Consider the following 25,522-nt stretch of genomic DNA (forward strand, 5'->3'; position numbering starts at 1 on the left):
AGGGCTAAACAGGATACATGAAGGAAGGATATTTCCTCTGGTTGGTGAGTCTAGTACCAGAGGACACAGTCACAGAATAAGGGACAAGCTACTTAGGATGAGATGAAGAGAAATATCTTCACACAGAGGGTACTGAATTTTTGGAATTCTCTACACCAGAGGGCTGAGGAAGCTCAGTCATCGAGAATGTTCAAGACAGAAATTATTGGATTTCTAGATCCCAATAACATCAAGGAATAAAAGGATGGCATGGGAAAATAATGTTGAGATAGACAATCAGATGTGATTAGGTTAATGGTAGCAGGCTCGAGGCTGAATGGCCGACTCCTGTTCCTGTGGAAATCTTGACATAACTTCAAAATGGCCGACTTGCCGATGGGAGTAGCAATGACAGAGGTTACGGAACTGTTTAATTGCCTGTTAGTGCTGAAAACAAAATGCAAGGTTGATCTTGTGATTTGTGAAATTACAGAATGTTTTCCTTTTCCCCAGTTTAATAATAAATCAGCGCTATTAAAATGAAAATTCCCTGTGCTGTTGTGACATAATGATACATTCTGCTAACTCCAATTAAGTAAGTTTTATTTTTTGTTAGTAGAGCCAGTGGAAACACTAAAATGGAGGAACTGAAATAAAAGAAAGAATGAAATCGTATCTTAATTTTTAGAGCTCTTATTTTTAGAGCTGTAACTGGGCTTCCAATTACTTCAGAGTCAGTTTATAAGAACAGGAACACAGGGATTTCATGTGGTGGTGGTTGGCTTGTCCACTAGCTGAAAAGGTGAGTATCTTTTCGCCTATTTGATGAACAGTTCATTGCCTGAAGCTTCCACCTCTATGTGGATCGATATCAAGCCTCCAACAGTCAATAGCACCACTGGGAATGGTGGCCAATAGCAGGCCAGACAGTAAGTGGGGTGGCCTTGCCGAAGCCAATTAGACAGCCTCCCCCCAGCAAGGGGAAGGGCTGTGATCAGGAGGCCAAGCGAGGAGGATACATCCAAGCAGAGCTGGCCATTTCTAGTTGTGGGGGTGGTGGGGGGGGGGGGGGATGGTGGTCCCTCTATTGGGCGTGTAAAAATGTGGCCTTTACACCCTGCTCCAAGCGTCACCATATGGTCAATCCCTCCACCAACAAAATATCAGCAGCAGAGGCAAGTACTTCACAGGTACGGCACCTTCCTCAATCACAACCGATTTTACACCTCCACCTGCCAGTCCGGCAGGGGACATAAAATTTCCCTGGCCAGAGTAACTGGAATAGACCGTTCAAATTCTAGACCCTGTTCTGCCATTCAGTTAGATCATGCCTACTTGGGTTCTCAGCTCTATTTACCCTTTTACTTTAATACCAACTAAATATGATTTACTGAATCGATTCAGAGTCATCAGTGCAAAAATGGGGACAGTAGTTGCAGACCGAGGTGATTTATTCTAATTCCAACATTACACGAGTTTCAAAGTTAACAATTGTACATGCAGTTATTATGCTAAGAACACCAAATAGAATGCCGGCCTTCAGTCATGAAACGAATTGGAGGTCAACTCATACAACATTTGCTCCCACAAAAAGTTTGTTTCATTCTGATAGGGTATTATTGTTGAATTTTGCCAGAGACCACGATGCATTTTACCATTATCATTGCCAGCATCCTGGATAATAAAAGCATCAAGAAGTTAAAAGCAGCACTTTCAGAAGGAATAATAAAGAAAACTCGGTGAAATATGTTTCCGATCTCAAAATCCATGTTCCCGTGTTCTAATATAGAATGGAAGGTATGGAGCTTGAGATTTCCGAGAAGTCCACTGTGTCATACTGGGTATACCGTTCTCTATTCTCCGGAGTGCTTAAACTTTGAACTGAAAATCTTTTGGAATGGACTATACCCACATTCATGTTAAATCTGGAATACCAGGCTGCACAGGTCTTTTGAAATGTTTTTCGGCGAGCAGTGAACAGAATAAAAATCTGTAGGCCCTGTTAATCAGAAATAGCATGTTTTAGGGAACCAACATCATCAGAAAAACAAGCTGTAAAATCATTTAACAACAATAAAAAACTTGGCCCTCAAAATTATGGTCTATAAAGTTGTTGTTAAATTTTGCTAATTACCAAAAAAACTAGGAGATCCAGATTAGACCTCATTATCCTACTTAGCAAAATAACGGAAACTCTCCCCCCAAAAGGATTTTTTGCTTCCTCAGGGTAGTGTACTCTGTTAGAATGTAACTGGTGACAACTTTGTATGGTAATGTGACCAATGGTAACAAGCAGTAAGGGTTAACTGACCCGCTAAACCATGGAACCAATTACAGAATGATGTAATAGTCAGCTGACTCACTATAAATATAAACCTGTTTGGAATTGTGGGAAGCTTGGATTGGCTCAGGGTGAAGCCCCAAGTTTGGAATAATGTTATTTCTTTATTAAACCTTTTCTTTGTTTTATCAGTTGGACTAAGTTTTGTTTTATTTTTATTGTCTGCATTTGAAGAGTTACTTCTGATGCGACATCCTCTGCCCAACATTACTCAATTGCTTCATCCTTCCCCATATAACTTTAAGTGTGGGCTTTTCACTGATATGTGGTCCCTTCCATAACTCCTTTGATAACAAAGCAGCATGTCAGCCAAAAACAGGGCCTGGTTAACATCCAAGCTTGGGCTAACAAGTGGCAAGTAGCATTCACAGCATTTAAGTGACAAGTAATGACAACCTTCAACAATAAAAAGCCCAAGCAGCACACCATTCATCAACCACACCATCAGTACTGAGTCCCTTATTAACAGCATCACCAGTGTTCGTAGTGGGCCAGGCATATAAACATCTTGGTTACAAGCACAAGACAGGGATTGGGTATTATGTCAAGAGTGGCCAAATACCTACTCAAAGTTAGAACAGCCAGAGTACCATTGCTCCAGCAACATATTAATTATTACACTTTGATTTTCTATGAAACTAGTAATCCTAAAAATTGCAATTCCGGTCACAACCAGAGTTATTCAATCATTACTTTAAAAACATTAAGCATCATTGATGAAAGTTTGATGGAAGTTTGACCTTTTCATTTTTAATATTGTGGTAGGTATTTTAATGTTTTAAATTGTCCTCTGTTTCTGCAATTACAGTTGATTGTAAGTAATCCACTTACTGTGATGAAGTCCATGATTTGCAGGATCAATGGGGAAAGGTGTGCAAATTGCTGTTTGCACAATGGCTAGGCAAATGTTTGTTGGGTGCACTTTCTTTGGCGTCAAAGCTTGTTTTATTTTGGGACAGTCCTTAACAGAAAGATAAACAATGGGCGGAATTTTACCAGCACGTCCGTCAAGTTTCGCACAATCCCGTCCAAGACCAACGGAGAATCCCATTCTCCGAACCTCACCTGCCCCCAGAATTGGCGCTGGCGTGCTGGTAAAATTCCAGCCTGTGACTTCATTTTGTTTTTGGAAATAGCTGTGACCTCAGGTTGCTAGGGAAATGGAAACCAGATAAAAGGCTGAACATTGAAATGTTTTGCCCAGTGGTGCTCAGGGCAGGCAAGCAGTGAGGAGAAGAAAGTCATGACATATTTGGGGACAATATCCAAAAAAGTTTAGATCCAAAAGCCGAGAACAATCTGAAGAAAATGTGTCTCTTGATAGAATTTGGATCTGTGGAACTTGTGTGAAGCTACAATTAGATGGAACTTTAGTGATTAAAGCCTCCAAACAAAGGAAATGGAAGTCAACATGAAGAAGATAACGTTTTGAAATATTTTTGTGGCTGAACATGATGCCATATGTGCTCAGGGGACTGTCAGTAAATCTGTGAGATTTACCCTTGTTGTATCAACTATTTAAACTGTAACTCACAGTTTCTACGAAATTGAATTTGCCTGTTAATTCTGGTATGATTTATGTTAAATTTGGTTTTATTGTTAAAGTTACGAAAAGTGAAATTTTGCTGTCCATCAGTTTCCTCTCGAGGATGGTTTGGCAAATTAGTTAATTGCTTTCTTCAGGGGATCCTAATGTAACATCTTCATGTTCTATGCTTTCAGATGTATTTTGCTCATTGAAAGGAAGTTTTCATTAAGCAGCTTTCCATAATCTACAGTCTTAAGATTTGCACTCAGTCACATTTTTCTCTGAATTCTGTCCAAAGGTTTTTATCTTTACCCAATACAATAACAGCAACAACAACTTGCATTCAATGTTTCTCAAAGAAAGGTCTACAAACCTGAGTAGCATTAAATGCACAGAAGATGTAGCTAAGGATAGCTTGTATTTCATCACGCTGGATAAGCATCAAATAACCTAGACTCCAGGTTAAGCACAACACAATGGCTACTGATAAAGATCCCATCATCTTCTTTGCCGAGGTTGTCTGTTTTGCACTATAAAAAGCACATAGAGAAGTGTTTGCCGATATGAAAGCTAATTCTCAAGGCCTTTTATCTGTCAATGTAATATTAAAATGGTCTTTACAGTCTGGCTCATACATGAAAGAGATAAATTAATTGCTTCTCACTTGGCCAAATGCTTTATTCAATTGATTTAGACTTTGCAGCCCCACTATAATTGGTTACTTGGTACGCAGCAGGCCTGGGGTGACTTATCATGATTTTCATTCCCTTCCCATGGGAAATAACTTGTTGGAATAGTATTTGTGAATGGGATATTCTTAATGACAGATAATTGACAAAGAACAATATTAAAGTGTGAACATTCACAATTAAAATAGTTTGAAGTTAATTACTTTTAAACGTTTATGGTAAATTTGGCATCTAATAAGGTGAGATTTGCAATGCATGACAAAGGATGCGTACAAGCTGGAAGCAATAATGTACTGTAATTAAACAAATAATCTTGGTTATCAAAAGAAATGGAAAGACTTCTGGTGCCATAGATTTATGCTTTGTGCCATTGACAGAGATCCAAATCCCAGATGATGACTTGATGAATTGTAAAGTACACAGAGAAAAGGAAAGATGCTAAAAAGAAAACTCAATTGCAGGAATACACCTATAATCACCACAGAATTTCCGAATCATTACATCGAAAATGCAACTTACAATGCGTAGAAAAGTGAAGTTGGACACTCAGCTCCTTCTGGCCAGGGAGGGTTATTTGACTACGGGAGGCCAATTTTGTGAAAAATTGAAATTGGTCTCAGTGCAAATAAAAAATATGTTGTAATAAATAAAATGTTGTAGTACCTGCAAGTACCATGGTCTTTGTTGAACAGCACCAACATTGTCACTAAGACAAACATGACAAAATTAAATGCTAATAATATTGCGACTGGAATAAGAAATCCCCACAGCATTGGCTTTGACAGATCCATATTCCCTTGTATGTCGAAACCAGAAAGCCAACAGCTGAAAAACAGAGATTAAAGCCAAAGTATGATTATAAAGCGTGGTGAGCATGCAACAAAAGGAGATTCATTCATTTGCTTGTAAAATCCAAACACAAAACAAATGATGCATTTGAGTGTGAAAATCCTCATGTCAAAAATGTTTTGCTTACATAACATGACATATTAATTACAGCACAGAAGGTGGTTATTTTGGGTTAACAGGCCCATGTTAGGGATTATCTTCCTTGTAAGCCTCCTCCCACCCTTCTAACTCCATCAACGTGTCCTTCTATTCCATTCTCCCTCGTGATTATCTAGCTTTCCCTGGAAATGCACCTCAGCTACACTTTGCATTGTGCATTACAACCACTTGTAAAGCTTATAACCCGTTATAAAGGGTTATAAAGCTTCTCCTGAAATCTCTGTTGCTTACGGCCAGGGGACACTTTGCTTTGCAGGACAGGAGAATCATATCCTGCAGATCACAATAAATCATTGTACTTCTGAAATGCAATCTGAGAGTGTTCACCTTCAGATTCTTCAATCAGAAATCTGACTGGCATTCTTATTATAGCTTTTCAATAAGTGAGCTGAAAGATCATTTAGAGGTGATGAGCATTATGATTTGTGGATCAATGAGTCACTTCCATGGTAGGAAGAGATTAGTAATACAAATGATTAGTTTTCTTTGTCTTTTTAAAATAATTTTGTACAGTGTGATTGATGCATGAAATGTGATGGAAAAGTTTATTTATTAGTCACAAGTAACACTGCACTGATACTGTTGCTGTGAAATTCCCCTAGTCGCCAGAGTCCAGCACTGGTCGGGTCAATGCACCTAACCAGCACACCTTTCAGACTGTGGGAAGAAATTGGAGCACCCAGAGGAAACACACACTGACTTGGGGAGAACATGCAAACTCCATGCAGAAAGGAGTGACCCAAGCCAGGAATCAAACCCAGCACCCTGGCGCTGCGAAGCAGCAGTGCTAGCCACTGTGCCACTGTGGATCTGGCACAGGGTCACACACCTTAGAGTGAAAATTTGTAGATGCCCATCCAGAAGATAATGCTCGGTAGCACAGAGATTAGCACTTCTGCCTCACAGTCAGGGACCAGGGTTCAACTTCGGCCTCAGGTCACTGTCCTGGCAGAGTTTGCACATTCTCCCCACGTCTGTGTGGGTTTCCTCCAGGTGCTCCAGTTTCCTCCCACAGTCTGAAAGACGTGCTGGTTAGGTGGATCAGCCATGCTAAATTGCCCTCAGTGTTGGGGGAACTAGCAGGGTAAATATTGGGGGATTACAGAAATAGGGGCTGGGTGGGATTGTTGTTGGTGCAGGCTCAGTGGGCCAAATGGCCTGCTTCTGCACTGTAGCATTAATTAAGAAAGGGTTTTTAAAAATTTGATTCTGGAAAATAAATGGTTCATAGTTTTGTTATCCTTTACTGGTGGGTAATTAAATGAATAGATACTGCTGCTGTTTATATTTCTGTGTAGAGGTCCAGTTTTTGCTTCAATGAAACAGAAAATGCTGGAAAATCCTCAGCCGATCTGACAGCATCTGTGGAAAGAGGACAGAGCTAATGTTTCAAGTCTGGACAACTCTTTGTTCCTCTTACGAAGAGCCATCCAGACTCAGAACTTTGGCTCTGTTCTCTCTCCACAGATGCTGTCAGACCTGCTGAGATTTTCCAGCATTTTCGGTTTTTGTTTCAGATTCCAACATCCGCCGTAATCTTTTTTCATCTAGTTATTGTTTTGTTTTGTGGCCCGCAGCACTTCATGACCGACACAGACTCTGTATCTGCTGGCAGCTATTTTACTTTGTCCTATGATTGGTGTGTTAGTTTAACCCCCGGGACATTTATAACTTAATTTTGACAATTTGTTGGATACTTTTGTTATGTAGTGAAGTGGCTGAAGAACAGATAATTGACACCGGACATCCCAGTGGATTGTCTCAGTAAAAATTACAACAAGATAGAAATATAAAGATTAATGGCTATTTTTCAAAATCATCTTCACATTGAATTTATCTGCTGTGATAATAACTTTTGGTTTAAATTAATTTTTGCAAAACAGCAGACAAACGGGCTATATTGTATTATGCTTTTTGGAGACTAATTTTCAACTGTACAAATATCATAGAAATCCCACAGTGCAGAAGGAGGCCATTTAGCCCATCAAGTCTGCGCTGACAACAATCCCACGTGGGCCGTATCCCCGGTGGCGCGGGCTCGTTGGGCCGAAGGGCCTATTTCCCATGCTGGGGTGTTCTTTGTAATCCCACATATTTACCCTGCTAATCTCTCTAACCTACACACCCAGGGACACTAGAGGGCAATTTAGCGTGACCAATGCACCTAACCTGTACATTTCGGACTCTGGAAGGAAACCGGAGCACCCGGAGGAAACCCACACAGACACAGGGAGAATATACAAACTCCACACAATGACCCAAGCCAGGAATCGAACCCAAGTCTCTGGAGCTGTGATGCAGCAGTGCTAACCACTGTGCTACCATGCCGCCCTATGATTTGAAATGCATTGAAAATATATTTTGATCATACAATACTCACAACTCCTCTTGCCGATAATTCAGTGCGTTATCTGGCTTGTAGGTAGCTGCTAATGTTATTATAACAATGACTGCTGGAAGACCTGAAGAACACATTATTGAAACCAAATGATGTTTCAACTTATAACATTTAAATGCTATTTTTGTCAAAAATATAATTTTTCCTAATACAATTTAGAATTTACCAAATTATTGGGAACAAAACCACCAAAGCCCAAAATATCAGAATTTCTTGAAATACCATTTAATACTGTAAAGCTGCATGTTAACAATTGTTTTCTAGAATTGGATTGGCCATGGTAAATGTACAGGGTTGTGGAGATGGGGCAAAGGGGTGGGTGGATGGGACACGGCGGGTTGGGGGGGGGGAGGAAATGGGACAAGGGACAGGGGAAATGGGACAAGTAGGGTGGGACAAAGAGTAGGGGTGGGGGGATAGGCCAAGGTACGATGCTCTTTCAAAGAGTTGGTGCAGATTCCATGGGCTGAATGACCTCTTTCTGCACTTACAGCCATTCCATTCCATGGCATTTACCATTAAGAATAAATGCGTCACAATGAACAGCAAATTCAGTGACTTACATGGAGCTGTACCAGAAAAAGATACTGAGATGATTGACTTTTTCTGGCCCCACCCCTCTAGTGAGTTGGCGTGGGTCACGCCTGCAGATATTTTCTGCAGAATGTGTTGAAAAGAGCCAGCAGTGTAGCCAGCGAGCTGCACACCACATTTCTTGCCTCCGCCAGTGCTCTATGGAGAGAATGGAAACATTCCACCTCCACGCTCTTCAAAAGTGATTGCATGGAAATTAGCTAAATCGTGCTTCATTAATCTGCATATCATATTTTTCTTTGGTACATCATAGTCTTCCAATTAACAAGTGCAACAAGTAAGACGTCCATATATAGTTTAGAAATTATAAATAAAAATGTAAAGGTATAATGCTGATTGGCTATAGCCAAAGGCACTTTTATCTTACATCTGCGCCTATACAGTAAGCAATAATGATCAAAACATTAATGGTAAAACAGACTTTGTACTGGAGCTGTGTAAAATATTAAAAGGGAATACTTGCTTGAAGTTAACTGATCTCTTACCCCATCCAACCACTGAAATCCATATCAAGAAATGCCGTGGTAGTGGTTTGAACACACGAACCAGAAGGACATACATCTGTGCACCATACAGTGCTGACCAAGTGAACGTCGCCATGAGAAAATAATGAAGGATGGCAGCAGCAGCAGTGCAGGAGTAAACCTCCGGTGGGTTGGATCGGTCAGAAGATAGAACGATGTTTTCTGTATTGTTGGCGGCACTTCTTTCATTCTGAGCATTGGGGTTGTTTATCCCAGAGATGAAGATCAAATTAACCATGAACATCGATGCGCAAAGACTCACAGTTACCCAGGTAAGTGAGGTCTTGCGTGCTTGCCTGGAGAAAAATTCTTCATTACAGAGTTTTGCTTTTATTTAAAATGACTGATTAGGACATGCATTGCAAATACAGCTTATCAGCAAATCCCATTGTAGGGCACATCAAACAACAGCATTTGCTATTTCAAGAAGGATGTAGCAAAATATATTTCTTATTCATTTTCTATGACAAAATTCCTTTAACAGCAAAGTTTCCATATCCAGCTAAGAAAGCCCAGCACTATAATGGTGCCATCTTCTGTCCTGCCATTCAGATCCTATTTCTTTCTCATTGCATAAACAAAAACTTGCATTAAATCCCTTCAAAGGGATAAAAATGTTCCAAGGTGCCTCACAGAAGCTTGATTGGGCAAAAATCTGACGCCAACACAAAGATTTAATCACGCCAGATAACCAAATGTTGGGATGTACCTAAAGGAGAGAGAGATATAGAGGCAGAGACGCTGAGGGACAGAATGTAGGACCCAAGCAGCTGAAGCCAGAGCTACCAATGGTAAAATGATAAATATCTAGGATGAACCAAAGGCCAGAATTGGAGGAACTCAGAAAGCAGCTTGGAAGACTACAGCACTTTACAGAAATAGGGAAGGGCAACGGAGGGATTTCAACGTAATGATTCAAATTGTGAAGTTGAGTTGTTGGACCAGAAGCCAATGTGGCTCAGGTGATGCGTGAATTTACTATGATTTAGCAAGTCGAACTGGAGTTTTGGATGAGCACAGGTTCACGGAGAGCGGAAGGTCAGAGCTGGATAGAGCATTGGAATTGCCATATTAATGCATAATTAAGTTAGAAATGACCTCACTCCAGATGCCATTCATATATAATTCCTTCTTACTCCGGTTTCTTAAGTTATAAATAATATAATGTGATAACCTGCTAATGAATCTAAACCATCAAAAAATGTAACTGGGTCTGAGCTGTAAGCACATGTCGCTACGACTGAAGTGCCAATGAGGTGGTCCATTTCCTGACTGATAGCTCAGCGCGAAGAAATCACAGCCAAAGTGAAACAATAAATAAGTGGTGGAGATGATGCGGTGCATGGCTGCATTTTGAATTGGTTGAACGCAGGTTTGCAGCAGGGATTTCCACACACAAGGCAGAATTCAAAGCCCTCCCCAGGAGGAGGGGTCAGCTAATTGCTTGGGATGATGCTGAGCCCACTGCCTTCCTGCTTCTGTCCTGATTAAGTCCGGGGTGGGAAAACTCATGGATGGTGTCCCTACCCTGTTGCAAATTGGGGCCCTTAATGCTTACTTAACGACATCATTGCTGCTTTTCACCCAGGGGTAGTCAGGGCAGTCACCACATTATTTTTTTTGGGGGGGGGGCAATAGGGAGGGGGATTTCTGCCCTCAAGATCCTTGATCCTAGGGATGGTCCACTGAGGCACTTGTCCTACTGGCACTTAATCTAATAGGTCTTCCCTAAAGGAGATGGGAGAGACTCTCATTGCCTGGATTAAATTCTTCCCCCAGAGTATCTTACTGGAAGTCAGGCACTTTTACATAGAGAGAGAGGGGAAAGATAATTGGAAAAGTTACAATCTCCAGAACGCTGTTTTACATGTTCATGAAAAATTCCAAGTAAACATTGGCAAAAGCCAGTTCACTTAAATTGGAAACCCAGGTGGAGAAGGTAGTCAAGCAGGCACGTATGGCATCCTTGCCTTCATTGACCGGGGCATTGAGTTTAAAAATTGGCCGGTCACGTTGCAGCTTTAAAGAATTAGGCTGCACTTGGAACATAGTGTTCAATTCTGGTCACCACGCTACTGAAGGGTGTGGAATCTTTGAAGAGGGTATAGAAAAGATTTACCAGGAAGTTGCCTGGTATGGAGGGCATTAGCTATGAGAAGAGGTTGGAGAAACTTGGTTTGTTCTCACTGGAATGACAGAGGTTGAGGGGGCGACCTGATAGAAGTCTACAGGATTATGAGGGACACAGACAGAGTGGATAGTCAGAAGCTTTTTCCTAGGGTGGAAGAGTCCGTTACTAGGGGGCTTAGGTTTAAGGTGCAAGGGGCAAAATTTAAAGGAGATGTATGAGGCAAGTTTTTATACACAGAGAGTGGTGGGTGCCTGGAACTTGCTGCTGAGGGAGGTAGTGGAAGCAGGTACGTTAGTGAGTTTTAAGGGGCATCTTGATAAATAATGAATAGGCTGGGAATAGAGTGCTATGGTCCTTGGAAGGGTAAGGGGTTTTAGTTCAGTCGGGTACAATGGTTGGTGCAGGCTTAGAAGACCAAAGGGCCCGTTCCTGTGCTGTACTTTTCTTTATTCTTTGAACTAGCTATCATTCAAGGTGACTCAAAAGCAGGAGCAGAAAAAATATTTTACAAAGAGCATGAGGTGGAGTTTTCCCATCCCACCCATGGGAATTGTAGTGGACTGGACACGTACCATGCAAAGGTCTGTTGACTTTTGGGCAAGATTTTCTAGTCTTGGGGCAAGTGCGGCAGAAAATCCCACCCATGATTTTACATCAAAATTTTAAACAAGTTTTATTGAAGAACTGCTGTCTGCACTGCAGAATACAAAATTGAAAGTAAAATAACTAAAGCACACACCCAGAAGTCATCACCATCAAAACATGCTATAGCTTTTAAAGTAATCTGCAACATTTCTAAATGTATAACATGAAGCCACTTGCCTAAATCTTACAGGATCATTCATTAAATATGTTGTTTAGGAGCCAATGACATTATCAATGACTAATTTTAACTCTTGTCTGAGTGAGAAGCCACAGCAGAGGGAAGTAAACCAGTGTCATGTTAATAAGGTATTGAAAGTCATTTTGTCCTTGGCTTGTTCTCTGCCACAGTGGGAGCATTTCTAACTTACTGCTAGTCACCTGCCTGGAGATAAAATTGGGGCAATGCATGAAATGTGTTCACCCAGTAAGTAGTCTCACAACAGCAGATTAAAGTCCAAAAGGTTTATTTGGTAGCACGAGCTTTCGGAGCGCTGCTCCTTCATCAGGCAACTGCCTCAAGTGTTCACCTAATTCAGGTGAAACCTTGGTGCACTCTAGGGCATGTTTACAAAATGATTGGTCCTTTTGAAGCACTGAACTGAAGAAAATCTTTTTGCATCCAACTAACCAGTCCAAGAGAACCTGAGGTGTGGCATCTGTTTTAGATTCAAGATGTAAAAAAATGACACATTCCCTGATGTGAATACATAGTATAATAAAGCAGGTCGAAATGATACTGTACTAATACATTTGCCAAGTTAGCATTATTTCAAGTTCTTACCTGGTGATTATTTGAAATGCAATAGTGATGGTTAACCCAGCTATTGAAAACCCGCATCCAATATAGGACACAATGTTTAATGGTTCGGTGTAGGTGTAATTCTGTCTGAAGCTCTATCATTACAAAAATAAAAGATTGGTCACAATTGAGTTTTGCAAATTATGTTATTTCCAAACAAATAGCTATGTATCTGAAACTTTAAAACATCAAATTTTGCAACATTCTTCTTTCAGACTAGCTAATGCCAGGGCATCGCTCGCTGTGAGTTAGAGGTATACTGTTGTAAAATCTTGCTCAGATGTATATGGGAGTGACAGAGGTGCACATTGCCACTTAAAGGATTAGGAAAGAAATTTGTGGGCAGAGACCAGAAGGGCTAAGCTTTCTTGATTCTCAACTTTTAATTATTTTTAGTCATCAGCAATTACTTGCTCCACCTAGATCCACTTTAATTGATGGGCCAAATAGCTGCGCTGTAGCAAATCTGTGATTCACCAATTCAGACAGCTCTAATAAACCAATGGCCAAGTTTTGCAACTGAAGAGAATTTGTAACTGACAGTAAACAGCAGTTCACTTTCATAAATATTTGACTCACTCTTGCCTTTGCGATAATGGACAGAATTACTAAGGCAAGGAGAAAAAGACCTGCTGCAAGTGCAGAATTTAATCCTGCCCTCTTCCAGGTTTCACAAGGTGGATTAGTAGGCAAGCTGGCAATAAGCTTCTAGCTATTGCTTAGTAACGTAAATGTCCAAATAGGTTATTAAACATTGTCTTAACCAACGAATCTGACTTTAATAGTCATTGGACCTGTTGCCTAAGCTGTTCATAATTCGCTGGGGCCAACCAGGTACGTGCACAATGGGAAATGTTCCTTCAGTGAAATTGGCAGGTTAGGAAACCTTGTATCAATGAAACTGAAGATCTGCAGCCATGGCCAAATAAGAGGGTGCTTGTTATATTGTTATACTATCCACAAACAGCTAGATTCATAGTTCAAAAGATTTGTAAATTCTTACGTGAGTATATAGTGGTTACAGCTGTGTTGTAGACATGTGGTGAGTAACAATGTATCAGTCCATTGATAAAAGGCAGGAGGGAAAGATATTAACACATACGCCCTACAGAGCAGGATGAGGACATTTGGCCCATCGAGTCTGCACCAAGTCTCCAACAGAACAGGCCCTATCCCTATAACTCCACGTATTTACTCTGCTAATCCCCCAACCTACACATCTTGGGACACAAAGGGGTAATGTTACATGGATAATCAACCTAACCAGCACATCTTTTGAACTGTGGGAAAAAACCATAACACTTGGAGGAAATACATGCAGACATCTGTAGAACCTGCAAACTCCACACAGTCACCCAAGGCCAGGATTGAACCCAGATCCCTGGTGCTGTGAGGCAGCAATGCTAACCACTGTGCCACCCACATATCTGCTCCACGTGAGGCTCAAACTCACAACACTGGCATAGCCTGCTGATTGCACTGCTTTATAAATTCCAACTCACTAACAGATTGCGCCACTGGAGCACATGAAATATCCTTGATGAAACTCCAGCATTTTGTGTCTAAAGGGTGATTATTTGTAACTTCTCAGAGTGTGCTTTCAATGCTTCAGTGTCAACTTATTGGAAGCCATTATACTTGTTCTACACATTACTCCCTCTAGCCACACTTCCCAGCCTTCACTACGCCACAGGAGTAACTGATGCAGATCTATCTTGCACCTCTGACAAAAAGCAGGAGGAGGAAAACCATCCTAACCTGAACACTACATTTCCGGGTTATGAATTTAAGATTGCCACAAGTCAACCAAATCCATATTGCCTGCAAATCATTTTGCCCGTGAGATAATTGACATTAAGATGTACTTCCACACAATTCACAGGAGGGGCACTGGTCTGTTATTGTATAAACTCTGCCAGACTGGAGCCCCAAGATTCTGACATTTACATTGACCTCACAGCAATTCAAAGTTCAACAATTTAAAATGGTGCACTTCACGGTGGACGAACCTCTCAAACTCTGTGAGGAAATCTTGACATTGTAGCGCAACCCCCATGACAAAGTGCTGACTGTTTGAATTCGAGCATAGGCGGGTTCATATAACAACATATAATCATAAGAAATAGGTGCAGAATGGACCACATAGTCCCTTGAGCCTGCTCCAGCATTCAATCCAATCTTAGCTCATCCTCTATCTCAGCTCCACCTTCCAGCCTACCCCTCATATTCCTGATATCCTGAGGCACCAATCACTTGTCTATCACAGAATCAGTTAACACAAAAAATAAATCCCTGGAGTGAGAAAATCTGCTGAAAAGTCTGCATTCATGTAATATTAAACTTGATTATAATATAATTGTTGTCTTACCATCAGCACTGCAAAGTTAGTAGTGTGATTACAGTGACATCGTAAATACCCAAACTCATCTGTGCTCTTTGAGCAGCCTGCTGTATTCCAATCATCCACATCATAGTCCCAAAACACGCAGGCATGATCATGAATGAAATACTCTGTAGAATTGTACTGAATAAAAACATAAGATTTTGTCATGACAACAGATAATAGTCCCAAATTACTTACAGACATATTGAAATTTTAAGTATGACATAGAATCATAGGATCCTACAGTGCAGAAGGGGGCCATTCAGCTCATCGAGTCTGTGTCGACCACAACCCCGCCCAACCCCAATCCCCATAACCACATGCATTTTCTCCAGTTAGTCTCCCCGACACTAAGGGTCAACTTAGCATGGCCAATCCATCTAACCTGCGCATCTTTGGACTGTGGGAGGAGCACCCCGAGGAAACCCATGCAGACAGGTAGAACATGCAAACTCCACACAGACAGTGACCCTAGCCGGGAATCGAACCTTGGTCCTGTGAGGCAGCAGTGCTAACCACAATGCCATCATGCTGCCTATACATGTTTTTAAAAAATGGACATACAGGGAAAAACTGGCTGAGACTGCAAAATAACCATTCGTTGGAAAATTCCATTGCTGATCATACATGACCAGAGAACACAGAATGTTGCACCCTTCAGACACAGATGCTTCAAAGGGAGGGATGCAATGCAAAAATTGAACTGTAATCTCTACTGGTTGCAGAGATAATGGAGGCTGATTTCTATCACAGCAGAAACCATCACTTGTACATTATATCCTTGACTATGGATACGATACGAGTTGAAAGAAAGCAGTTTCTGGGTAAAAAAAGAGTTCTGGAAATACAGAAGAAATGGGGTTAAAAACCAACTGCAATACTGGTCTGTGTGTGCTAGTCTGCTGTTCTAGTTCTACTATAATAGTGTGTGCTCTGAAGGTCACAGCTGAAGAATATCTACCAATCATTCCTGCGCTTGCAGGCAAAACAAATCTCTCTGGTTGCTGGAAGCTTGTCACAAGTCGATAAAGCCACAGTTGAAAAGGAATCAGGACAACACCCTTCAGTTAACCTGCAGAAGCAAGAATCTACAAACCAACTGGTAAAATCAGTGCTACCATAGAATCCCTACAGTGCAGGAGGAGGCCATTTGGCTGATGGAGTCTGCACCAACCACAACCCACCCAGGCCCTATCCCCCTAAACCTCCTCCTTTACCCTGCTAGTCCCCCTGACACAATGGGGCAATTTAGCATGGCCAATCAACTTAACCCACACATCTTTTGGAATGTGAGCTGAAACTGGACCACCTGAAGGAAACCCACGCAGACACGAACAGAATGTGCAAACTCCACACAGACACTCACCCGGCTGGAATTGAACCTGGTTCCCTGGTGCTGTGAGGCAGCAGCGCTTGCTGCCTCACACTTCCAGGGGCCTTTGTTCAATTCCTGACTTGGGTGTGGAGTTTGCACATTCTCCCAGTGTCTGCATGGGTTTCCTCTGGATGCTTCAATATCGTCTCAGTCCAAAGATGTGCAGGTTAAGCTGATTGGCCATGCTAAATTGCTCCTTAATGTCCCGGGTTGCATAGTTTAGAGTAATTAATGGGGCAAATATGTGGGACTATGGGGATAGGACCTGGGTGAGATTGTTGTTGGTGCAGACTTGATGGATCAAATGGCCTCCTTCTATATGGTAGGGCATCTATAATACCAAAATTACCCAACTTAACAGCCGCAACATTTCATCATCTACTCCTTACGGACAAGCCAAAGACTGATTCATCTATCTTTCTCAACTTTAATTTTTGGACTCATTTCACATTTCTAATCTCTGTGCCCTGCATTTTTATTACTTCCCGTGTTTTCATAACCAATAAACTCACTCTTTCTTTAACTCAAGGAAGCCTTGTTAAATTGGATCCTTTTAAAACATAAGAACATTTGGAATGGGTAAAGATATCCACGAGAGAAAAAATCCTTTGTAAATTAATCTTTTTGCGAACAAAGGAGGGGAATTAGTTCATCCCTCTGTACCTGGGAGCAGAACAATTTGGGGTTACCTGGCCAAAATCACAACAAATTGGGGGACCTCACCCAGGGACCTGTTGTAATAATTTATTAAGAGAAACACACACGGATTAGAAATGTGAAGTGAGTCCAAAAGTAAAAGTTAAAAATGATACATGAATCAATCTTTAGTTTGTCCATCAGGACCAGATGATGAAATGTTACGGCTGTTAGGTTGGATGATTAAGAGAAAAGTAACCATTTTTCATTGATTTTTATAATGACGTAAGCTTATGAAAACATCAACTAACAAAATGTCTGAGCTTTAATCTTTATTTCTTCAGATGACATTGAAAAAGTTGCATTCAGTGCCCATCTCTAGTGATCTTGAGAATGTGGCAGTACGCCTTCACGAACTGCTGGAAACCTTGCAGTGATGGCACTCCCAATGTATTCTACCCACGATGCAGTATATTCTATGGTCAATGTTGAGATCTGTATTGCGACCAGGATAATTCTTCACTATGTTCTCATATTTAAGCAGCAAAATGAAACCACATGCCCTAAGTCTGAAAAATATTATTGGAACACTGCATCTATTTTAATACTCTGCTTGCATGGCCAGTGTATCAGCATCTACAAAAGACACATTAATATTTTAGTTGCAAAACATTCCTTAAAACTGAAAAAACAAGTGAACTATTTAATGGAATTGGAGAAGGCAGCGAAAAGTTGGAGTCTTAATGGAGTTAGATAAAAAGTGGTGGCGGATGCAGGAAGAACATTTCAGTGAGGTAGCGAAAAGATTTTAAAAGAACAAAACTGTGAAAGCAGCAATGGAGAAGATGTCTGCAGCTGTTACATCATATTCCCATTCAAACTTCAGCAGAGGTTTAGCAGAGCAGCTGGAACTGCAGCAGCACCTGAGACAGATGAAGATTTAGGCTTCTGGGAGGGAGGGGGTCAAGGGAAGGCAGAGTCTTTTCTTGCCCTTTACATAGGTTTTATCATAATAGAGAAAAGTGCAGAATCATTTTTGCTGAGAGTTCTTAAACCTCTGACCTTCAGTGGTATCTGGCATATGTTCTTTGGAGGAATGCCTCACTAGTTGACCAAGGGATAGTTACGTGAATTACCAGAGATTGAGGCCTGAATTACCAGAGATTGAACTCTATTAAGGAACTTCTGGGAGTAAGATAGCTTCTGGGAGTAGCAAAGCTTTTACATCTCACTCATTGACCCTAGTGTCATTACACAGGTATTGCTGCATGAAGAAATGGACTACTTCATTCAGTGAGGAATTATGAATAAAGCTAAATGCTACATAATTCTCAATAAACAGCTTCACTTCTGACCTTATGATCAAGGAAAACTGATTGATAAAGTGAAAAATCAGGTCCAATAAAACTGCCCTGAGGACCTCCTGCAACAGCATCCTGGGACTCAGATGATTGGCCATAAGCATTTTCCTTTGTGCAAGGCACAGATGCAGCCACACAAGTCTTTGATATTCATTAACTTGAGTTAGGCTATTGGCCATGCTAAATTGCTCCTTAGGGTCAGGGGGGTTAGGGTTAGGGATTACATGGGGTTAAGAGGCTAGGCCTGGCTGGGATTGTTGTCAGTGCAGATTTGATGGGCCAAATGATCTCCTTTTATACCGTAGGGATTCTATGATTAAATATGAAAAGTTTGACTGCAATGCAATATTCCTTCATTCTACTTTCTTCACAAACATTATTTTGATTTTACAGATAACAGAATACAAAATTTATCTTCTGCTATAATGTTCTCATTAAATACACAGTCCCTGTAAGCCAATAGGCTAACTGTCATCCCACTCAAACCTCTCCTAAAATCCCTCTATTACTGTGAGCCACTAGTCTCACTGGAGTCTGGCTTCCACATGAGCGTGTCCCCAAATCTTACACTCAAAAAGGCACACGTTAGAATCTACTCTTAAATCTTTGCCTCATCAAGGATCCACTTCCAGGATTTCCAACTGTCCCTTCAGTATTCTACTGCCTTGAATTGCCACATGCATTCAAGCTTCCACACAATCTCTTAGGCATACAGCTATGCCAATAGAACAATACTGTTTTACAGGTTGTATTAAGCAATCACCAACCTTAGACTTACATGAGACATTTAGCTTCTCGCTAGCCATCTTTACTATGTCTGCACTTTTCAGCTGTATTTTTAACTTCAATGAACAGTACCTTCTGAAAAATTCAGTTCATTGTGTCCCTTTGACATCAGTCTTCCCTAGACCTATCTGCTCTGGGACTTGCTTTCTTGTCCATTATTCCATTGCCCTGTTCCTGCTTCTGGCAGAGTTGTGAGAGCTATTTTCTCTCTAGCTACTAATCTCCAAATGCCTAGGGCCTAGTTAAAACTAAACTTAAAAGGTCTTTCTGACTGAAACATGGTCCCTGGTTGCTAAGCAATGGCTCAGTCCTTCTCGAAGCGTTGTTTGCTCTTCATGCCATAAACTCTTAAATCACAATTCAGACAATATTGAAATTAAACCAAAACCCTCATACATGCAAACCTTTGTTTAACATGATCCAACTAGGGTTTTAACTCTTTCTTACACAAAAGTGCTAAATTAAACTCAGTTAAATCTGTATCTTTTTCTAAAATTACCTCTGCTTCCTAACACCTGCTCTGTGTAATCAAATATACCCGAGGAATGTTCTACATTTTTTGGTAGACATCTGCATTGTGGCTATGTGTAGCTTGTGTGGGGATACAGCTAATTCTGGAGTACAAGCCTTCACTACTGATGGAATGTTAATAGACCCCAAAGTCTTTGCTGTATCCATTGTTTTTAAACAATTTCTTTATCACGCGACGTGAATAAAATTGGTTGAGAACTGGGAGGAGGGATGATGAGGAACTCAGGAAGAGGCTCAAAAGGATCATTTACTTTTGTCATCCATGGCTAAAAAAGATGGTTAAAAAAGATGCAGCCTTATCTTTTGCACTGAAATGCTGATTGCTGCTTTTGTTGAGGGTGGATATTCCTGAAGCCTTCTCTTTCCATTGCTTAATTATCCATCATCATTCAAACCATATGTGCTAACACAAGAGAGCTTTGAGTTGATCCATTAGTTGTGGGATCACTTAACTCTCCATCTGTAATATTTTGCTATTGCTTTCTCCATGCCTGTAGCCCCGGTGTTTTAACCTCAAAATGGCAATCTCTAATTTGCAAGTACACTTGATGCTGCTCTTGATATGTTCTTCTACACTCCTCATCGACCAGAGTTAATCCCCTGACTTGATGTTGGTTGAGGAGTGAAGTTAAGGCTATTCCAGACCAAAAGACTGTCGACTGTGAACTTTTAGATGTGATAGAAAACCATTATGCAGCTGCTAGTAGCCCATGTACCTTCTGGATATTTAGTTTTGAGCTTCTGCAGCAGTTCTCAATCTATCAAATTAATATGGCAGTATTGCCGCATGAGATGATGGAGGGTGTTCTTCCTGTGAATTCAACTCTGTACTCCCACAAAGTTTGTATGGTGGACACTAGTCAATGCTGTCATGTATGGCAGGTAAATTAATGAGGCCAAGGTCAAATAACTCATTCTCGTGTTAATTGCCTCATTGCCTCCACAAGCCGGATCTTATGGTTGTAATTTTCAGCAGTAGTATATACTTGATGTTAGACATCGATATAGACATTCTGTATGCCCTTGTAACTTCAATGTTTCCTCCATGATAGTGATGGCTAACATTAAGGAGTACTAAATCATCAGCTGAGGGATCACGGTAAGTGGTGTTTGGCTGGAGTTTTTTTTTGCTCTTGTTTGATTTGCAATAATTTCAGAGTTTACAGTCAATAATGAGTGCTCATAAGCCCACATCTACCTGTTTGTACATCACTGTGCCCCATCTCTGTTGTGTCTGTCTGATTTCTGAGACAGGGTATATCTAGGAATAGAGATGGAAGAGTTGGGATGTAATTGGCAGATGGGTGTGATTCTCTGGGTGTAACCCAACTCACTGAAAAGGACTCTTGTCTCATTCACTGGGCAGAGCACACCTTTGTAGTGTTTAATGTCTAAGCCTTAGTCAATTAATGTTGCATTTTATTCTTGGCAATCTTTGGTGCAGCTAAGTTTGTGATGGTGGACCAACTCAAACTTGAATGCAGAAATTTGGGTATGGTTGGACTCATATGGCTAATTCCTTTCTGAAGGGATCATATTCAGTTTGATTATAATGGTGTAAACTAAAAATTTTCCTCTTAAAATTACATTAAATACTGAGTGTGAATTTAGATTTTGATTTATTTATTTTCAGATCCTGTCATCTTGAGTTCTTTTGTATGTCCAATTTTACATGATTCTTATAACCCAAGTCATGTTGCCCACATTGCAGAGTTTTGTTCTTCTATCATATTTGTTAAGAATATCAGTAATTACGAACTTAAAACAACATTGGTGCTTAATCTAACTTTATGGCTCAATGATTGGGCTTGGTTCCCTAATGCTTTGCATTCTAAGTTAGCTTCTCTCACTAAGTGTCATGGAAACACCCTGTTGAGTTTTAAATCTCGATACCATCATGCCTGATCCTGATTTAAAGCTACTCTTAAATTAATCATTTTTAGTTATTAATGCATCGAAATGTACTTTATTATCAGATTATAAACACACTTTAAATTATTGTAAGGAGGCCATGCTTCCTATAGTTAACTGTGCCTTTCTGTAATACAGCAAGTATTGTTGGAATGGTAGCATATTGCTTCAAAACAAAATGATACACCTACCTTTGGGTTAAAAAGTAGTTCAACACCGTTCAGTACTCCTTCCGCAATATTTCCAGAAATGACTCGACGGCTCTGGTTGTTTATACTATGGTGGACTTTGGATGGAAAGAACTTGTCGTTTTGATACAGGATAATTCCCAATTTTCCATCTTGAGTGCTATCTGCATAAGATCCAATGTCACTTTCACATCAAATACACATTAAGCTGATCTTTCTCCACACCCTAGCAGTAACTGTAACATCATATTCTGCACCCTATCCTTTCCTTCTCCCTTGTGTACTCTATGAATGGTATGTTTTGTCTGTAATAGTTCCTAAGATACAATACTTTTCAATATATCCCGTTACATGTGACAATAATAAATCAATTCAAATCAGATGACATTATTCTGCGTCTTACGTTAATTGGAACTTGGAAAGCTTCAAGTTATGGCATTCCAAAACGGTCTGGATTTTATAAAATGATTTGTTAAAATGGCTTATTTGAAGACAACAGAAAACCATTACACTTACTTGTGGAAACATTGACAAACATCTGAACTTCTGCATTTGTATTTAATAAAAACTTTGCAGCGTTGCTGTTGAGTTCAATTCGTTTTGAGACTAAGGTGTCATCACACCCTGTAATAGACACAATTGATCATTTCAGAGATATCCATGATTTAAAATACTCACATCTTGATTTGGCTGGGGAGGGAGGTGGGGGGGCACGAGAAAACTACCAGATGATACTGATTCATTTCCCACTTTAATTTTGTGACATCAACAGGAATAACCCTGGTAGAGCAGAATTTTAGTAAATTCATATGTTGACATTACCGTTTTAATTTAGAGAAGCTGCTCTCCTTAATTATGTCATCACAGTAAAGTGATATTGGTCTGATACAGGCCAATTTGGGGTGGCCCAGTGGCACAGTGATTAGCACTGCTGCCTCACAGCGCCAGAGACCTGGGGCTCAATTCCCGGCTTGGGTCACTGTTTGTGTGGAGTTTGCACATTCTCCCCATGTCTGTGTAAGTTTTCTCTGGGTACTCCATTTTCCCCCCACAGTCCAAAGATGTGCAGGTTAGGCGGGTTGACAATGTTAAATTGCCCCTTGGTATCAGGGGGATTATCTAGGGTAAATGCATGGGGTTGTGGGGATAGGAGCTAGGTGGGATTGTGGTCCCAAATGGCCTCCTTATGCCCTGTAGGATTCTATGATCTATGAATTCAGCACAATCCGGTTGAGAAACCCAACAAATATCTATGTGAATCTACTGAGGAAACCTTCAAAATTTGCCGCTGAAGATTGTCAGTTGCTGCGGTGGGAGGGATCAAAAGGCAGATTTCAAGGGCACACAGAATTGTGGCAAGGAATGTGTGGAACTTGGTTAGAATAGGATGTAGGTGGATGTCTTCCAGATGAGTTGGGGTTTGTACAGGCTGGGGAGAAGGAGTATGGTACAACTCACATTTACAGCAAATAAGTTTTAGATGCAGACGACAGAATGCATCCCAAACTACTGTCCTTACAGTTGTATATGTAGACAGGTGAAAGTAAGATCAAAGAAATTTGTACCTTTTAATACAGAAAGCATAATTCCATGAGTCGTGCCATTCTCTAATACAATGGATGAAGCTGCAAGGTTGGGCTGGACCACTTGGCTGAAATTAATTTCTAAATCTGTGAGGACGTTACCCAAAATTTCTGTCACACTGGAATGAAATGCAGAGTCAGTGCCCTCCATGCACGCAAATATAAACACCCATGTACAAATAACCATAGGGGTGCATTTTATGGCCGCAAATCAAGCAGTCCACTTCCCCCGCCCTGCGCTTACTTAAAATATGGGGAGATGGCAGCAGCATAGTGGTGATTGTCAACTTGTAATCCACAGACTCAGGCTAATACCTTGGAGACATGGGATCAAATCCCACTCCAGGAGTTGATGAAATTTAAATTCAATTAATAAATCTGGAATACAAAAGCTAACCTCAGTAATGGTGACCAATGAAATAAACACTGAATGTTGTAAAAAACCAACAATTTTTAGAGAAGGGAATCTACCATTCTTACCTGGTCTGGCCTACACATGACTTCAGACCAGCGTGAATGTGGCTGACTCTTAACTGACCTCCACAATGGCCTAGGAAGCTACAGAGTTCAAGGGCAATTAGGCATGGGCAACAAACACTGGTGTTGTCAGAGATGCCAACATCCCATGAAAGAATCCAGTAAAATATGTCGTATTGATGTTGGGTAGGCAATCTGACGTCATCCTGTCAATCTCCAATAACGTGGAGATGCTGGCGTTGGTCTGGGGTACACACAGTACAAAGTCTAACAACACCAGGTTTAAGTCCAACAGGTTTATTTGATAGTAAACTCAAGCTTTCGAGGTTAAACTCTTCATCTTTCACCTGACAAAGAGTTTAACCTCAGAAGCTTGTGAGTTTACTATCAAATAAACCTGTTGGACTTAAACCTGTCAGACTTTGTACTGTGAATCTCCAATAACACACATGGTGGGCAGGTGCCAAAATTGGAAGAACATCTGTTCTTTTGAAAAGCCAATTAACAAGCTATTGGGTTTGTTAAAAAAACAATTGATTGCAATTCTTCATTGCCCATTTCATTTTGTACTCATTGTGTGGGGAAAAAATTGGCAGTGAGTTATGCCAGGTATGAGGTGGCACGGGAAGGATGAAATGGCCTTTAAATGGGACCATGGTTGGATGCAGCAGCAGAGTCTGCAGCTGACGGTGGCATCATTTGATTGTTAGCAGACTTTATTTATTAAGTTTTTATAGGTTAACGTAAGAATTAAGGAGGGAGTGAGGGAGAAAGGGACTTGTAACTTGTTGGCAGGTTGCTGGTTCAGATCCTCGCCCTATTCCTGTTTGATGTCCTATCCATAGATGCCCAGAAACCCCCTTCATAATGGTCATTGGCATTCCTGACAGCTGGCCTCTAACTGGTCAGCCAACACATGATCTGGATGTGGGAGCAGAAGCAAACAGATGGATTTTTATCTGATCTTACCATCCAATCACTTACAGTCACCACAAACATTCTCTTCACTTCCCCAGCTATTCCAATCTGTACCATTCAACCAGACCTGACTATCCCAACTTACCACCCTGACTTAACCAGACCTTGATCTGATTGCCCAACCTTACCCATGAACTGCTTCACCCACCTGCCATCTTACCCACCTTACCCACTTTTCACTCTTCCCACCTGCCATTGCACCCACTTATCTCACCCACCTGCCACCTCACCCACCTGCCCTTGACCCACTTATCCTACCCATGTTACCTATTGACCTCATCCACCCATTTTACCACTCTACCCAATCACTCATTCATCCACCCATCCATTCGCAAACTTCCAGCCATTAATGAAGATTCACATTGGACATTTAAACTTAACTTACGGCTGCTACGGTGTAATGAAATGGGGCACTTCCTGTCTTTCCCTCAGCACTACAGTTTTGCAATGGATTTCTCTGAGGGGTACTGTACTCCACATTTCTGGAAAAGCTGGGCTTGGAAGACCTGGTAAGAAGCGATGACCAGTAACGGGACATGGGAATGTTCAACTGCAGCGGCAATCTGATGATGATTGCTGCTCTAAGAAGACCAAGGTCTCTGTAGCTATTCACATAACTCGCTCGCCCAAAAAAATGCAAACTTCTCAGGCATGTAATTAGTTTGCATCCAGATTAC

General features: G+C 40.9%; 1 protein-coding gene across 2 annotated transcripts in view; it reads right to left on the reverse strand.

Moving 5' to 3' along the window:
- Positions 1-1,412: 1,412 nt before the first annotated feature.
- adgrg7.1 (adhesion G protein-coupled receptor G7, tandem duplicate 1) overlaps positions 1,413-25,522 on the reverse strand; it is a 41,993-nt gene continuing 17,883 nt past the window's right edge. The window contains exons 7-16 of one of the 2 annotated variants that reach the window (XM_080203226.1): positions 23,373-23,509; positions 22,324-22,431; positions 21,811-21,971; positions 15,005-15,160; positions 12,619-12,731; positions 9,023-9,357; positions 7,926-8,007; positions 5,201-5,362; positions 4,222-4,378; positions 1,413-1,653 (exon numbers count right to left, since the gene is read on the reverse strand). In XM_080203226.1, coding sequence (XP_080059352.1) covers positions 1,519-1,653; positions 4,222-4,378; positions 5,201-5,362; positions 7,926-8,007; positions 9,023-9,357; positions 12,619-12,731; positions 15,005-15,160; positions 21,811-21,971; positions 22,324-22,431; positions 23,373-23,509 — 1,546 coding nt within the window. In that variant the 3' untranslated portion in view covers positions 1,413-1,518. Of the gene's footprint in view, positions 1,979-4,221; positions 4,379-5,200; positions 5,363-7,925; positions 8,008-9,022; positions 9,358-12,618; positions 12,732-15,004; positions 15,161-21,810; positions 21,972-22,323; positions 22,432-23,372; positions 23,510-25,522 lie in introns of both variants that reach the window. The other variant, XM_080203224.1, reaches the window with a different exon arrangement.

This window comes from Carcharhinus amblyrhynchos, chromosome 15 (assembly GCF_965287045.1).
Source record: "Carcharhinus amblyrhynchos chromosome 15, sCarAmb.v2.hapA, whole genome shotgun sequence".
Taxonomy (NCBI): Eukaryota; Metazoa; Chordata; class Chondrichthyes; order Carcharhiniformes; family Carcharhinidae; genus Carcharhinus; species Carcharhinus amblyrhynchos.